This window comes from Panthera pardus, unplaced genomic scaffold, assembly GCF_024362965.1.
Source record: "Panthera pardus isolate Hobbes unplaced genomic scaffold, ASM2436296v1 HiC_scaffold_24, whole genome shotgun sequence".
Classification (NCBI taxonomy): Eukaryota; Metazoa; Chordata; class Mammalia; order Carnivora; family Felidae; genus Panthera; species Panthera pardus.
In genome coordinates this window covers 92,558,663-92,577,295 of record NW_026526810.1, presented here as the reverse complement: position 1 = coordinate 92,577,295, position 18,633 = coordinate 92,558,663, and the positions used below count along the sequence as shown (strand labels likewise).

Below are 18,633 nucleotides of genomic sequence, written 5' to 3'. Positions count from 1 at the left end.
GTCTAGAAATTTTCCATGCATATACAAGAACCTATGTCTAATGTATGTATTTTTAAACACATTGAGAGTATATATACACTTGGTTATACACCTTGCTTTTTTAATAAATATTAATGATTATTCCATATCAACACAGAAATATTTCATTCTTTTTCATGGTTATAGGATTCTATTGTACATTCACACTATATATATATTTTTTTTTTTTTAATTTTTTAATGTTTATTTTTGAGAGAGCGTACACACAAGTGGGGGAGGGGCAGAGAGCAAGAAGGACCTAGAATATGAAGAAGGTTTCAGGCTCTGAGCTGTCAGCACAGAGCTGGATGTGGGGCTCAGACTCACAGAGTGCAAGATCATGACCTGAGCCAAAGCTGGATGCTCAACTGACTGAGCCACCCAGGCACCCCTACACAATATATTTCAGAATGTCCTGTTCTGATGGAAAATCAGGTTGCTTTCATTTTTACAATCAATAAATCAATCAGAGAATTACAACAATATGTTTTATATAGATACACAGTATCTCTAGAATATTTGAGTTAATAGTAGCTGCCTCCCAAGAGAGAAGCTGGAGCTTGGGTTTAGAGGAGAAAAGAGACATACTTTATTTACACACCTTTTTTGCACCCTTTTTTATATCACTGTAATATATAGATTTATTTTTAAAATAAAGTTAAAATAAAACTAAAAACCATTAGATGCTCAACCACACTCATTAGAAGATAAACGAGAAAGGCAAATTAGAACTACATGAGACATCATTTTTACTCTAGAAAATTGGGGAAAATTACAACTGTTTTACAATTTGTCTTAGAGATACCAAGGAAATAGTCTCTTCTCATTCACTTCATAGTAGGAATGTAAACTGATACAACTCATTGGGGGGCAATTTGCAACATCCATTAAAATTTTAAATGCTCATATTCTTTGATGCAATAATTCCACTTCTACACTTTATCCAACTGATATATTCACACATGAATTAAATGAAATGTATGGGAATACCTGCTATGTTAGCAAAGACTGGAAACAATCTAAATACCCAACAACAGGAGACAGACTGAATAAATTTTAGTATAGCTATTCAATGGATTACTATGAAAATTTAAAAAATCAGTGCAGCTCTCTAAGTAATGATATGAAGCAATCTCTAAAAGTAAATTAAAAAAAAAAAATCTTTAAGCCAGTGTAAAAAATAAAAGTTTATCTGTAGGACTGTTTGTATATACAACATAATCCTGGAAGGATACTCAAAGAGTAACAGTGAATGCTTCTAGAGGGGAACTGGCTATCTAAGGGATAAGGATAGGGAAACTTTTCAGTATACTATACATGCTTTTGAATCTTTAAAATTCTGCATTATATGATTTAGTTACTTATTTAAGAATTTAAAGAAGTTTATTTTTTAAATGATATACCTAGATGAGCATCCTTATAAAACAGATATGTACAGAAGTCTGCTATAATAAAATTAACTTGAAATAAAAATACATGTTTGCTACCCATAACATTTTAATACATCACAACCATAATTCTTACCTAAATAATTGTTGAAAGTTTGGTTTAACAAAGTTTGCTTCAATATTTTGTCTTATGCATATTATATGGGTTATTCCATATTTCTGTAGAATAGGTAGCTATAAAAAGAGAGGGACAAGGGAGAGAAATAGTTTAAAATACAAAACATCGCCTTGCTGTAACACAGGTGTCTGAAATACACAGGACTGAACATTAAAATTACATAGCCACATCTGAACTTTAGGCACAGGGTATTAAAGCTAATTTTACAATAATTTACCTGAAGTGATCGGTAAAATATTTCAATGATTTAAGATTAATATATACTACATAAGCTCAAAAGGCTAATAAGATTATTTTACATCCATAATTTTAGGGCTTGTTGAGACCTTAAAGATCATTTATTTGGTAAACAATACTATATAGTGGTTAAAGGCTTTGTAGTCATGAGAATCCCAACCTCTATCTTCCAGCTCTGCTAATGACCTGAGCTCTGTGGTACTAACCTTTCCACTGAGTGGTTAGATGAATTACATAAGATAATATATGTAAGGAATTTGGCACAGTGCCTGGGGCACATGGCAGGCGTTCAGTAAATGGTAATTACATATACTGACTACAAACTTTATTCTTTAGAAGGGACTGCTAAGACATAAACAATTATTGAACATCACTGACATAGTTAATTGGAATACCAGGGCCCAAATCTCCCTGCCTCTTTCAGTACACTTTTTCTGATACAAGCCAGAATTAACATATACAGTTCACAGACTAAAGTTTCAGTTTAAAAATTTTTCTCAAGTTAACTGGCAACTCCAAATGATATATTCTGTGGTGTCTTTTGGCTATACATTTAAAGCAATTTAATGTGACATTTAAAGCAATTTAATATATTAAATACATTAACATTTAATATAACATGTTATATACATATACTATATGTGGCATAATACATATACGTGTTATTTTAATAGAATGTAAATTCCAAGAGAACTATGATTTTGTTCACAGATTCATATTAAGTATGTATAACAGTGCCTTGAAAATATTAACTGTTCAACAACTATATGTTTGTTAAAATATATTTAACAAATCATGCTGGCATGAGGAATCAGAATTCATAATTTTGAGTTTTCTATGAAACTTTTCAGCTTACGCTCATATATTTAATTCCCACTTTCTGCATTAAATAGTCCAGAACAATAATACTAATAATCCATCAGAGAAGTCAAAGAATAATTTATATTTGTTATGGACTGAATGTTTGTATCTCCCTAAAATCTGTATGTTGAAGTCCTAACTTCCAAGGTGGTATTAGGAGATAGGGCCTTTGGAAGGTAATCAGAGATTTAGATGAGGTCATGTGGGTAAAGCCCACATGATGGAATTAGTGCCCTGAAAAAAGGAACAGCCATCAGGACTTTGTCTCTCTGCCATGTAAAGATACAGCAAGAATGCAGCCATCTGCAAGCTAGGAAGAGGGCCCTTACCAAAACCTAACCATGTTGGCACCGTGATTTCAGATTTCCCAGCCACTTCAACCACAAGAAATAAATGTCTGATGTTTAAGCCATTGGTCTATAGTATTTTATTACAGCAGCCTGAGCTAAGAAAATATGGCTTTCAAAAGTTTAAAATGTTAATTTTTGCAGCAAATGTTCTGATGTCTGGCATATATTAGATAGAGTTTAATTATCTTTGTATTTCCTGAGTGTACCCTGAGTTAAAAGAAGGGAGGTAAACACTTGGTAGGATTAATATTTAATCAATGTTTCATATTCACATTTACTAAACTGTCAAAATGTATTCAATATCCATTCTTTATACTTGATCTGTGATATATAAAGATACTTTATTAATGTGAGAAATCACAGGAAGATATATATAACTATGGATAAAAATCTGCTTTAACACAAATATTGAAGGCACATTAAACTATTACTAAGTAAAAAAAAAAAACAAAAAAAAAAAACCTTAACAAAATAGGACCCAAATGTAATAGCATACAGAATACTTTTACTTTCCAATGGATTTTCATTTATATAAAGCAAATTATGACTTACTCATACCTACAAACTACAGAAAAAATTGTATAAAAAGAAACAATTCACTACTGACAAAGAGCCTAAATTTGTCCCTTTTCAAAAAAATTTTTTTAACATTTATTTATTTTTGAAAGACAGAAACAGAGTATGAGCAGGAGAGGGGCAGAGAGAGAGGGAGACACAATTTGAAGCAAGCGCTAGGCTCCGAGCTGTCAGCACAGAACCTGATGCTCAGGGGCTCAAACTCACAAACCACGAGATCATGACCTGAGCCGAAGTCAGACTTAACTGACTGAGCCACCCAGGAGCCCCAATTTGTCCCTTTTATTAAAACTGTATTTGAATGTAATAAAAGATAAGCTTAACTAAACAAGTATTAGAAAGGGAGTTTATTCCCTAAGATTTATCTCTGTTATTATTTGTTGTTGTTACATATTTTTAGGATGATGGTATGAAAAGGAAGACAAGCTGTTCTATGGTGATTCAAAATGAGAAATAATCAAATTTCGCCATAGAAACTTTTCCTCAGTCTAATAATTAGACCATGGTGAAGGCGATGGTAAAGAGGTTTTGAGGAAATCTATAAACAAATAATTTCATGTGACAAATACTATAATAGATATATTTATAAAATGCTGTGGGAATACAAAAAGTAATCTAACAATTTTTGTGAATACTATTTTGTGAATACTACATTATTTGGCTTTTGTTTGTCTTAAGTAAATCAGTTAAGTCTATAGTTAACTACTCTATCCTTTCCTTAGTACTTTTTTTTTTTTAAGCAACACTGTGCCTTTCCAACCCAGCTGTAGACCATCAAAACTAGGTTTACTCTTATATATGCCTCAATAGTCAAAAAGCCTTCCAGTTTCAAAGAAATGACTCTAACTCTAAAAAAACTCCCAATCAAAGGGCAACTGGGTGGCTCAGTTGGTTAAGCGCCCAACTTCAGCTCAGGTCATGATCTCATGGTTTGTGGGTTCGACATCCTGCATTGCACTCTGTGCTGACAGCTGGAGCCTGGAGCCTGCTTCTGATTCTGTGTCTCCCTTTCTCTCTGCCCCTACCCTGCTCATCCTTTATCTCTATCAAAAATAAACTAACATTAAAAAACAAAACAAAACAAAAAAAACTCCCACCCACCCAAAATTCATAAATACATTAAATTAAATCATTAGATTTAAAAATTCTACAGTTTTGCAGGCACCTGGGTGGCTAAGTCGGTTGAGCATCCTACTTTTGATTTCAGCTCAGGTCATGATCCCAAGGTCATGGGATTGAGCCCTGCGTCGGGCTGTGCACTGAGCGTGGAGCCGGATTGAGATTCTCTCTCTCTCCCCAACTCTCACACTCTGTCTCCAAAACGAAACAAAAAGAAAAAAGAAAAAAAAATTCTACAAATTTTTTTTTACAAAACTTACCATAGGTAGAGTAGGTATCATACACAAGAATAGTGACTTCAAAATAAGGTATTAGGGAAAACATTTGTGATACACTGTTTCACATTATAACTCAAAGCAAATTAGTAGCACTGTCATAATTCCTAAGACTGAATCCCCTAGTAAGTGGCAAATTGCTACATATATTAAAATGAATCTAAAAAAATCAATAAATAAAAATTAAAAAAAAAAAAAAGAATCTACCATGTTAAATGTGTAACTAAAGAAATCCATTTCAGTTTGACTATATAGGAGACAAGAGACATATATGTGGTATAATACTTTACAACCTGGAGCATCTAGGTCTCTAAAGTTTGGAAAAACAGAAATAAGATTTTACCAATTAAAACACGTGCATACACATGCACATATACACACATTTACCCTTGATAAGGAAAGATAAACTAAAATGTTAAATACACTTATTTTGGGCTTTAATTCTATCTCACTGTTCAGAGATATGATTAGCAATGACAGATACCTAATCTTTTAGAGGGTAAAGGTCAATTATCAATTGGTAAATCTTTCAAACACATGGATTCATGAAAAAACTAATACAGAAAAGCTCATTTGTGATTTATGATGAAATATTTGAGAATCACTGGTACAGTAAAATTTGGAAAGAGGCAGGTACTCCAGAGTGACATGCAATATTTGTGGACCTTCTCTCTTACAACTAAAAAAATTTATTCCAAAAAAGCTGGTTAATAAAGTCTCTTGATGAACTTAATCTAAAATTCATACCTTGCTTTTCATGGCAGAAGAATATGGGCCTAAAAACAATCCAGGTAAAATTTCCTAGAAAAAAAAATTGAGATATTTACCATCAACAATTTAAATATACACAAACTATGTACCACATAAATGGACTTGTGGAGTTTTCATAGTTGTTATAATAATTTATTAAAAAGCTTGCTATCTAGGGAATATTCCCTAGTCACACTGAGCGAAGACCGGGAAGAGAAATGCAGATTTGCTTTATATATCAAACGAAACATTTAAAGTTTAAATACAGTTCTGAAAAGTCAGATATTTGAACTTCCACAGTGCTTTTTATAAGCAGTTTGGATAAAATTAGCATATTGTATGACTGGCTTTTAGATTAATAACACATCTCTTATTTTACTTATATTCTCTACTCTAGAAATAAAGTAGACATAAAGAAAAATTACCCCTTTGGAATTACACAAAACCTTATTCAGCCAAATCAAAAGTAGCACAAGATACAAGAAGATTAGAACTGTTTCCTTCAGTTAATAAAAGTATTCTTGCAAAGTTTAAAAAAGACCAATATCAACTGCTTGCCTATTGACAGTTTCAGCAATTTAAATACTTTCCAAATACTAGATTAAAATTTTTCTATGTGAATTCAATATAGAAAGATTTTAGTTGACCTATACCATAGCCTAGATAATAATACAGTATAATTCTGTAGTTCTCTTCTATGAAACATCATAATTATTTTCGTAAAGGTCTGATTTCTCCTATCAGCTTCTTGTGGGCACAAATTACATTTTACTCACCTTTGCATTTCCCATAGCACCAAGTAAATGCTTCATAGGTACTAAGATATTTTTTAAAAGAGAATTTTCACTAATAGAGAAAGGAAACATATTTTTAAAAGTCAAGGTATTTCTAGGAACAGGAGACACTGCTTGATTCTAGGGCTAGCAGAGTGACTGTAAGTAACAAATGCAAAAGAAAAACAAACTGCTATGAAGGTTAGCTATCACTTTATTATTCCACATTTGGAGTATTCAAATCAGTCTTCTGGAGGACTTCATTATGGAAGTTGTGTCTGGAAATCAGACACAAAGAGGAACAATTACTCAAGAGTGATTTGCTTTATAGTCAAATCTTATAGACTTGTCTAAACTAGCCAAACACAGAAAGCAAACTGTTTTCAACAGAAATATAAATATTGTATCCAATTTTTCAGATAAGGAAAAACAGTGACTCAGCACATATATATACATACATGTATGTATGTATATAGTAGAATCATGGTAATATATATATGTATATTTACATTTATATGTATATACATACATATATGTATGTATATGTGTGTGTGTGTATATATATATATATAACCATGATTCTACTATAAGGAAGAAAGGCAACAATTCATTTCCCATTTTTTAATGTTAACCTTTAAATATGTTGATTTTTTAAATACTCAATGAGGAACCTACAGATCATGAGCCAACAGGTCTTAAATCCTTTGTGAAATCAGTTATTTGATGATAATAATAATATGGACTGGCCTGAATAAACAAAAAGGTTATCTTACCTGCATCTCTCGTCTCATAGGGTAGGTCCATTCCTTAAAATAGAAAGAAAACCCAAGAATAAAAATAAATAACATTATGAAAAATGTTACCCAATTAAAAGTTTAAGATGTGACATACAAGTGTATGGATTAAAAAAAAAAATACATTATACTTAATATTCTATGAATAGATTCAACTGGCTTCACAAACACCTAAAAATTTAAGTGCAAGAAACAACGATTAAGGTATTCTTTAGGTAACTGGGCTTCCAAAATTATGATTATGTTACTTCATACAACGGATAGAATAGCTCATTAACTAAAAGAACGGATATTCCAGAAATTTCTCCCAAAAACTGATCCACCGAGCCAGAAATGTCAAATAGCTTTTTGTCATTCAGTTAACTCTAATCAACTGACAGTAGATAGCTAAAACACTGTGAGCAAAGACTCTGGAAGATGAGTACTCTGATCAATGAGCAGTATCTGCAATGGACTCAAAGAGCGTTAAGTAATAGGTATTTGCCATCCCTGATCTAAACCTCTAGATGCTTATCAAACAGGCTTTCGCATACCTTACTTCATCTTAAGATTCTTTCAGTTCAATTCCTTTTAAATATACATTTCATGGAAGTAAAGAATTCATCCTGTTTTTTGGAATGCAGATCAATATAAACAAGTTGGAAAATAATGCAAAATGCCAATGGCAAAAGACAGAAAACATTTTAAAATTTGGGACAAGAAAAAAGCAATTCCAGTGAACTGATATGATAAAGAATCAAATCCTCATTTGTAAATGGACTGCATTCCAAGTTTCTAACCTGACTGCTTAAAACTCAAAATTATAAATAGAAATGAGCTTCCTAAAGTTAAAACTGGAAAAGCTTTAAAAAAAAAAACAACAACACAACTTTTATTTTCAGATGAAAGGGATCAAAGGGTATAAGCTTCCAGTTATAAAATAAGTTATGGAGTTGAAAAGTACAGCATAGGGGAGATAGTCAATAATTTGGAATAACTTTGTATGGTGACAGAAGTTAACTACATTTATCAATGTGAGCACTGCGTAATGTACAGAACTGTCTAGGGGTCCCTTGCTGGCTCAGTTGGTAGCGTATGAGACTCTTGATCAAGGGGCTGTAAATTTAAGCCCCACACTGAGTGTAGAGATTACTTAAAAATACAGAAATGTCCAATCACAATGTAATACACCTGAAACTAATATAACGCTATGTCAAATACACTTCATTTAAACATTCATTTAAACAGATAAAAAACCTTTTTCATTTTTAAATAATTTTAGGACTACAGAAAAGTTAAAAATAGTGCAAGGAATTCCCCTTACCCTTCACCTAGATCTTCTAAATTAGAAAAGTATTTTTAACACATAAGGTAGAAATATTATATACCTGTAATGGAATTCCATCTTAGCTAGGATGCAATGGGGAATTACCCCTATCAGAGGGCTGGCAAGCTATCAGCAGATGGGAGGAGGGAGAAGAGGGAAAAGCAAGGAAAGCAGGAAAGAATGTGGTGTTTTGCAGAACAAGCAGCTATGGCTAGGTGTTCCACCAGAGTTACCTCCTTGCATGAGCCAGTTTGAGCCAGTTTGAGCCAGTTTGGAACTTTTGACCTATGTAGAAGTGCCCTGAGTTGCCCTTAAAGTTACCTTTAGCTCATTATAAGACTAAGATCTCCTATGGGCAAGGTTCTCCAACCATTTTTTGAACATACAATGTATGCACTAGTATGTTGACATACTTAAGCAGGCAAAGTTGAACCCAAGAGCCTAGGTAACAAAATATATGTAAGTTCCTTAATGTATCAAGCATCCTGGCTCTGTTTCCTAGCACACTGAACAAAAGCTTCATGCATGAACCCCAAGGGGAGACAGTGCTTTGAGAGCCATTTCCCTGTCTCCTCACCTGCGACAAGTAATAAAAACTCTTTGCTTTCAACACTTCCTTGGGTTGTGTTCAATTTAATGTACCCCAAGCAGCAAACTTCTTGAGTCTGGCTACAGAAAAGACAGAATAGTACTCCTGCAATGACAGCCAGCAATTTTTTTTTTTTTAATAAAGAGGAGAAACTAAGTATTTTTTGTTTTACATGTTGAAAATGGATCTTGGCAATGTAGCAGAAATAGACTATAAACCTGAGAAGCCATATCCTGAGAGGATCTACTGATCTTTCATGGCCTTATTACCTTCGTTCTTTTAAAATGGGAGTATAAAAGAACACAGAATGAAGTGTTAAAATGCCCAAATATGAACGTAGAGCTCAATGAATTTTTACAAGCAATATATCCTTGTAATCACCATCCAGATCAAGATTTCTGTTATCCCAGAAGTTCCCTCCTTTCTCTTCTCAGTCAAAACCCTCTCTTTCAGAGGTGACCACTGACTTCTACCAATATAGATTAGTTTTAGCTATTCTTGAACCAAATATAAATGGAATCACAACAGTACTATTTTATGTCTGGCTTCTTTCACTCAACCTAATGCCTGTGAGATTTATCCATGTTGCATATGTTAGTAGTTTGGTCCTTTTTATTGCTGTGCAGTATACTATTGTATGAATATTCCACAATTTACTCATTATCCTGTTGGTGGAGATTTAAGTAGCTTCAGGGTTTGGGCAAATAAGAATAAAGGTGCTATGAAAATTATTTTATGTTCCCCTTGATACACACATGCATGTCTTTCTCTTGGATATAAAAGTAACAATGGAGGAGCACCTGGCTGGCTCAGTCAGAAGAGCATGTGACTCTTGATCTTGGGGTTGTGAGTTCAAGCTCCACATTGGGTGTATAGATTACTTTAAAAAATAAAATCTTTAAAAAAAAAAAAGTAGCAATGGAATTACTAGGTCACAGAGTAGGCCTATTTTTGGCTTTACTAGACACTATCAAAAGTTTTCCAAAACCAATTTACACTCTCACCAGCAACATATGGGAGTTCTAGCTGTTCCACATCCTCACCATGGCCTTAATTTAAATGACACTGTATATGTGAGACATAAGACAGAGCCTAGGACCTGATCAAGAGGGAAGTCAGATCAACACCAAAAAGCAACACTCTCAGTGGATAAACACTCTCAGTAAATGAGAGTGTTTCTCAGTAAATGAGAAACACCCAAAAGGCAACACTCTCAGTGAATGATAAACTGGGGAGGTTGGCAGGGAGGGTGGGGGATGACTCACCTCATCCCCAGAAAATGAGTACCTTTGCCTTTCTGAGCTTTGGCTCTGAGTAGAATGTGGTAGTAGTGGTGGCCACAACCTGGCCTTTGCTCAACTTTGGCATTAGAATTCAATTATTTTTGTGAGGTCAAGTGAAAATTGAATGTCAAGTGGTCCTGGGTAGATCATGTCCATGGGTTCTTGGAAAAAACAAATGCATTTTCTCTCTGGAGAAGCATACCCTAAACCTAGATCAGAAATAATTCACAGAGATGGATTCCAATGAGCTCACAATTAAGAATCAAATTTTAAGAGGAGGAAAATACTGGTTTAAGCAGCAGACTTCGGCTCAGTTCATAGCTCAGGGCTTATGGGTTTGAGCCCCACGTGGGGCTCTGTGCTAACAGCTCAGAGCCTGGAGCCTACTTTGGATTCTGTCTCCTCTCTGACACTCCCCCACTCGTGTTCTGTCTCTCTCTCCCTCAAAAATAAAAATAAAACATTAAATAAATAAATAAATAAATAAATAAATAAAATCAGTGGATAGACTAAACAGTAGACAAAGAGAGAACTTGTGAACTGGAAAATAGAATTGAAAAAATGATCTAAATTCAGTGTTGGAAAATATGATCAGTTAATAGACTTATTAAGATTGAATTAAGAAGTCTAACTTCCATAAAATCTAAGTTCCAGAAGGGAGAGAAAATAAAGGAGAGATAATATTACACAAGATACTGGGGCGCCTGGGTGGCTCAGTTGGTTGGGCAGCCGACTTCGGCTCAGGTCATGATCTCGCGGTCCGTGAGTTCGAGCCCCACGTCGGGCTCTGTGCTGACAGCTCAGAGCCTGGAGCCTGTTTCAGATTCTGTGTCTCTCTCTCGCTGACCCTCCCCTGTTCATGCTCTGTCTCTCTCGGTCTCAAAAATAAATAAAACGTTAAAAAAAAAATTAAAAAAAAAAATTACACAAGATATTAATAAGAATTGTCCAAAACTGGTTAAAGACACCACACCTCAGAAATAAGTAGCTCCACAATTCCCAAGCAAGATAAAGGAAAGAAATACAAAGTTAAATAGAGCACACCACACATAAAGAGAAGAAATTCTTTTTCCACACTAAAAGCAAAGAGAGAAATGGAAAAGAACAGAGTCCAAAAGACCTTCATATATGCACTCAATTAATTTTCCTGAAAGATAACAAGGCATTTCAATGTAGAAAAAAAAAAAATCTTTCAACAAATGGTGTTGGAACAATTAGACAAATATCTAGAAAATAAAATAAATCTTGATCCTGACCCCTCATCACCTCCCACTCTAAACCCTCCTCACATACAAACATCTTGTCTTCACTGTTGTATGTATTCCCAACATTTGATGACAGTGCCTGGCACACAGTATGCACTCAATACATATTTGTTGAATAAATGGGGGAAAAAAAGGTGTATGTGTATAAATATAAATGCAAAAATGATAAAACTTCTAGAAGAAAACAGAATATCTTTGCAACTTTGGGAAAAGCAACGATGTCTTAAAGAGGGCACAAAAGATACTAAGCATAAAGGAAAAAAATTTTGATAAATTCGATTTCATGAAAATTAAAAACTTCTGCTCAATGAAATACACTGCTAACAAAACAAAAAAGCAAGCCACAAACTGAAAGAAAATATTTGTAATTTATATACCCAACAAAAGACGTATATCCAAAATACATAAATATTGCATCAACAATAAAGTGACAACCCAATTTTTTAAATGGGAAAAGAACTGAACAGACATCCCACCATGGAAGGTATATAAATGGCCAACAGTGCACACAAAGGTGCTCAACATCACTGGTCATTAGGGAAATTCAAATTAAAAGCACAAGATACCACTACATAACCACTAATGGCTAAAGTTAAAAACACAACACCAAATGTTAGTGATGACGTGGAGCAACTAGGAGTCTCAAACGTTGCTAACTGGAGTGTAAAATGAAATGATAAACATACAGCTACCCTATAATCTAGCAATTCCACTCCGAGGATTTAACAAAGAGAAATAAAAACATATCTCCACAAAAAGACTTACACAAGACTATTTAAAGCACCTTTATCCATCATTAACTCCAAAAAACCCAAATGTCTACTGTATATTCATACAATGAAATATTATTCAGCAATAAAAAATCTACTACTACCCATAAGTACAACATAGGTGAATTTCACACATATTATGTTAAATTAAAAAAGCCATAAACAAAAGAGTCCACTTTACACGATTCTATTTAAAGTTCAAGAACAGATAAAACTAAACTATGGTTACAGAAATCATATTATTCAATGCCTATTGTGGAGCAGGGTAGGGATTGCCTGGAAATGAACATGAAATAACTTTCTACACTAATAGAACTGGTATATATCCTGATAAGAGTAGGATTATACTGGTGTATATATTTAATAAAAATTACTGAATTGTGGACTTAATATTTGTGCATTACACTCTGTATAAATTTTACTCCTACTTAAGAAAAGAGAGCATGCAACAAAACCAAGATATTAAATACAAAAGAGACAATTAGACTGTCCTTGACTTCTCAACTGCAAGAATAAAAGACTGAAGAATAATGCATTCAAAGTAGTGAAATAAATAATGGTGAACCTAGAATATATGCTCAGCAAATCATCTTTCAAGAACAAGAGGGAGAAAGAAGATTGATTCCATTCAAACAAAAACAGAGTTTACTACCAGTAGACTCCTATTAAAGGAACTTCCAAAACATATTTTTGAAATGGTATTGTTTTCTCTATCTTTCATTTCTACTTTAGGTACAGAGCCTAAGTAACTGAGTTAAAGCAGTCTGACTCCAGAAAAACTGACACCCAACAGCCTCTCAATGTAAGAAGGAACTATATAGCAAACAGTAATCAAACAAATATTGACTACATAAAATGATTATATTATTAAAATAGGGATTAACAGAAATAAAGTATATAATTTCCAAGCCAAGAGAGGGGGAAATGTAATCAATTTGTACATTGAACACATGAATGTTCATGTGCTTCTTTAACTTACCAATATGTTATAACCTTTTATATTGAAAAGTTTTTAAAGAACTTAGGCCAAAGACTGTCATTTTCATCATGGTACCCCTAACACTGAGCATAGTGCCTGCCACAGCATAAGTACATGACAGGCATTTTGGAGATATATGGCACTAGATTCTATGGATCTTTCTTTTTTCCCCTTTCTTAAAAAAAAGAAAAAAGATTCTTGATTAGTCTGACAGCCTTATCTTCCTGAGGAAACCTGTCAGAGCTGCCAGAAAGAAGAAAAGTGATTAAAGAAATGTGTACTTTTGAGTTTATCTCAAATGAAATCTCTAAAAATTATGCATGAAAAAAGAAAAACAGGAGGACATATTCCAGGGAATATCTCACAATAAACATGTCAGAAGGCACTCAAAGACACAGGATAAATGTGCTTCCTTCTAGAATATATCAATTTTACCAAGAAAATTTTTCTTTTTGGAGAAAAAGTATCTTCACTATACTTTAAAATATTTTTATACTAAAACAAACATGACCATATGGGACAGAGTGCAAAATTTACCTTAAGTTTTAAGTGAATCAAGAGGCTTCAAAGAAATTTTGAACTTCCAAAAGGTTGTATACAATGGAACGTGTATGCTATATTTATATAAGGAAGACATTACAGGAGTAAAAAACAAGTTGTATAGCAGGAGAGAATGAAAAATTATTCCTATACACCTAACAAATAAGCACATAGCCTACTTTTGTGACCATCAGACTTGCTGTAATAGGTATGGATCCTTTGAAATCGAAAAGGCTTTCTCTCACAGAAAATGTCATTAACTATTCCTAGTGCTAGCATTAGATTTTGATCTCAAGCGCCTATCGTCTTTGTTTACCTAGTCCTGATTATTACTCTGCAAAACAAATCTTAATCCTGCCTTGTCTACCAATTCTGCCTATGCCTCTAGAATACTAGACCAAGATTTTAAGTCATTCATGCTCACTGTCTTGTTCTACCAGACATCCATCTGTCTGAACATGTTTCTAACCATATCTTATATTACAACAAACCTATATTACACTCAATCTTAATCTCAGCCTGCCCACACTGCTGCTAAAATCCATCTTTTAGATATGGCAGTAGTAATAGGGCAAATTCCCAATGATCTATTATGAATTACTACTATAGTTAATTAGTAGAATTGGTTTCCCAAACACAGATGATTAGTTAAGCAGTCCAACTACATTTTTCAAACCAAAGCAACCCAGCTAAACCAAAATACCCCTAATTGTGATATATATCATGCTTCTGGTGAAAATTAATTCACAAGTGAAAATCCTTCAATCATCAATATGACCTAGAAGGTACGGCATATTAAAACTTCTTTCAGGTTCTCTCCTTCCTTCTCATACAAATGCAGTTACATGAGCTATACAATTGCATTGATGGGATAGAAATTGAACGTTGGGAGTAGGAAATGTTATAAAAATGTTCAAAGATCAATAAGTAAGTAAATAAACTCAGCAAAGGATACAGGCTGTAACCATTAGATAAAATAAAAACTTAATTCTTATCAGCACATGTATCAGGCTGGCTAAAACCTAGAACATTTAGAAATACCAAATAAGGGCACCTGGGTGGCTCAGTCAGTTAAGCGTCCAACTTTGGCTCAGGCCACGATCTCACGGTTTGTGGGTTCGAGCCCTGCGTGGGGCTCTGTACTAACAACTCAGAGCCTGGAATCTGCTTTGGATTCTGTGTCTCCCTCTCTCTCTGCCCCTCCCCCACTCACCTCTGTCTTTCTCTCTAAAATAAACATTTAAAAAAATCTTTAAAAATACCAAAATAGATTGGGGCACCTGGGTGGCTCAGTCAGTTAAGCGTCCAAATTCAGCTCAGGTCATGATCTCACAGTCTGTGAGTTTGAGCCCCACGTCAGGCTCTGTGCTGACAGCTCAGAGCCTGGAGCCTGCTTCAGATTCTGTGTCTTCTTCTCTCTCTGCCCCTCCCCTGCTCATGCTCTGTCTCTCTCTGTCTCAAAAATAAATAAAAACATTTAAAAAAATACCAAAATAGATTATAAATGCAGGTGCACTCATAAATAAATAAATATTGAAGGGATATAGAGAGGCAGAAGGGCATTCAAGTAAGATGATTTTAAGTCAGTTACTCATAAACCTAGCTGCCATTAGAATTATCTGGTTCCATCTCAGATCAGTTAAATCAGAGAAGGTGATGACAGGGCCCAGGAATGGTTATTTTTTAAAAGCCCCTTGAGTAATTCTACTCTATAGTCAGGTTTAAACAGCAACATTCTAAATTTAAAGGATCTTCAGTCAGAAATATGAAGCAATTCCTATTTTTTATTCTGTACTATGGGAGTCAAAAGAGAAAACAGAAAGAGTAACATTTAAGTTGCCAAATTGCAACTGAAATAAATAACACTTTCTATCTGAAAAGAAAACAATTATTGAATTATAAAACCAACAGCCCTAACTATGCAACTAATTTATTTAAAAATTGGTAGTGTGGGGTGCCTGGGTGGCTCAGTCGGTTGAGCGTCCGACTTCAGCTCAGGTCATGATCTCACGGTTTGTGGGTTCGAGACCCACGTCGGGCTCTGTGCTGACAGCTCAGAGCCTGGAGCCTGCTTCCAATTCTGTGTCTCCTTCTCTCTCTGCCCCTCCTCCACTTGTGCTCTGTCTCTCAAAAATAAATAAATGTAAAAAAAAATTTTTTTTAATTTAAAAATTGGTCGTGTAAGCTGCTCTCTTCTTCACATCTAAAAAAAAAAAAAAAACCTACTGTAATCTTGTCACAAGACTCTACTATCAAAACCAACCAAGATTCTTATATTAATTCAACATTTGTTAAGCTTATGGTATATACCAGACACTGTGGTAAGTGCAAGAAACAGTGGGGAGTATGGGGCGCCTGGGTGGCGCAGTCGGTTAAGCGTCCGACTTCAGCCAGGTCACGATCTCGCGGTCCGTGAGTTCGAGCCCCACGTCGGGCTCTGGGCTGATGGCTTGGAGCCTGGAGCCTGTTTCCGATTCTGTGTCTCCCTCTCTCTCTGCCCTTCCCCCGTTCATGCTCTGTCTCTCTCTGTCCCAAAAATAAATAAAAAACGTTGAAAAAAAAAAATTTAAAAAAAAAAAAAAAAAAAAAAGAAACAGTGGGGAGTAAGTGCAAGAAACAGTGGGGAATAAGGCAAGAACATTTTGGTGAATAAACTCCCTTAGGAAACTTTCAGTCTATATGGAGAATAGACATTAAGGAAAACCATCAGTATGATATCTGTTACAAGGAAGGTATAAAAATACCAAGTGCTACAGAGAATTGTGTACCTGCAGGCTTAAACTATTGGGGGGGGGGGGGGCTGTGAACAGGAGGAGTTGGCAAAATCAGGGAACGTCTTTCTGAAAAAATGTTACCTAAATTGAGATCTAATCGAAAAGCAAATAGTTAATTAGGTGAGGGCAAGTGTAGTGTTGGCAGCCAGAGCAGGGGTAATAGCAAATGTAAAGGTCCTGGGGTGGGGGTGGGGCCTAAAACATCCCAAGAACTGAGAGAAGATGAACATGGCTAGGGCAAACAGAGAAGGGAACAAGAGGAAGAGTAGCTCATTATAAGGTTAGAAAGGTAGGCAGGGGGCACTTGGATGGCTCAGCAGGTTAAGCTCCCAGCTCAGGTTGTGTTCTCACAGTTCTTGAGATTGAGCCCCACATAGGGCTCTGCACTGACAGCACAGAGCCTGCTTGAATTCTTTTTCTCCCTCTCTCTCTGGAGCCTGCTTGAATTCTTTTTCTCCCTCTCTCTCTGGAGCCTGCTAGGGATTCTTTCTCTCTCCCTCGCTGCTCTCTGCCCTTCCCTCACTGGTGCTCTCTCCAAAATAAATAAACAAACTCAAAAAAAAAAAAAAAAAAAAAAAAGGGCAGATGCCAGATCACACACAACATTGCAGATGTTAATTAAGGGTTGGGCACCTGGGTGGCTCAGTCAGTTAAGCCTCCGACTTCAGCTCAGGTAATGATCTCACAGCTCCTGAGTTCAAGCCCCAAATTGGGCTCTCTACTGTCAGCGTGGAGCCCACTTTGGATCTTCTGCCCTCCCCCCCCCCTTTCTCTGCCCCTTCCCTTCTGGTGCTCTCTCTAAAATAAATAAACATTAAAAAAAATTTTTTTTAAAGTTAAGGGTTTGAACTTCATCCTCAAAACAATGGGAAATCACAGCCAAGTTGTAAACAAAGGAGTGACAATCTGTTTCCAAACCAATCTGAACACAGCTAAATTTTTGCTAGAATTGTCCTAAAAGAATGCCCTGACCAGTGTTTCAAGAAACAAGGAAGTAATATTCTTACAGAGATGATAGGATCATCAAGCTGTCATGGCTTGATCACATCAATCATTAAGTGCATGCATAAAAATCTCTCTACTTGAATTCCATGTTTACTAAAGCAACATTTGGTCTGTAATTTAGGTTTCAATGAAATGCTTCCTAGGTCGAAGAACACTCTTATTGGCTGGTCATCATAACTACATAAGACCATTTGATACTTTACATATTTCATGGCAAATTAGAAAATTAACACTGCTTTATTAGTTTATCATGAGTAACTATATGCCCTATTTAATGGTTATTTCTAGTTCTGTCTGCCCAGAAAGCACCTTCCATCTCCTGTGGAAATGCCCCTATGATTTTGGTGGGAGGGCTACCAATGACAAACTTCACTCCCCTGGCCACAAGTGGGTATATTCTAGGTCATATACTGGGCTCTTCATTGTATTTTCTCCATTCTGGCTATAGGGACTAATCCAACGGATGGGCACATGACCTAGGTTAGGCCAATCCTCTAGACTTCAAATACTGAAGCTTACACATATTGTTGTTCTTCAATGTGTAAGCTTTGTAAGGGTATGACCTTGAACAGCTGACAGTCAAAGTCCGTATCTGCAGAGAAGGCAGAGTAAAGGCAGAAATGCCGAAAGTAGAGACAAGCACTGATAAGGGGCCGAGGCAGTTCTGATGCATCATAATACTGTCTAGGAAGTCCCTGAGACCAGCTGCATCCCCACCTTTCTGGATTTAACTACGTTTCTTTTCGCTTCAGCTAGTCTGAGCTGGTTTTTGTCACTTGCAACCAAAAGAAAACAAACATCCA

The 18,633-nt window shown here is 35.2% G+C and overlaps 1 protein-coding gene across 2 annotated transcripts in view; it reads right to left on the bottom strand.

Moving 5' to 3' along the window:
* Positions 1-18,633, bottom strand: part of STYX (serine/threonine/tyrosine interacting protein) — a 37,519-nt gene that overhangs the window by 17,018 nt on the left and 1,868 nt on the right. For both annotated transcript variants that reach the window (XM_019451796.2, XM_019451797.2), the window contains exons 2-4: positions 7,299-7,331; positions 5,750-5,803; positions 1,543-1,640 (exon numbers count right to left, since the gene is read on the bottom strand). In XM_019451796.2, the coding sequence (XP_019307341.1) occupies positions 1,543-1,640; positions 5,750-5,803; positions 7,299-7,331 (185 nt within the window). The remainder of the gene's footprint in view (positions 1-1,542; positions 1,641-5,749; positions 5,804-7,298; positions 7,332-18,633) is intronic.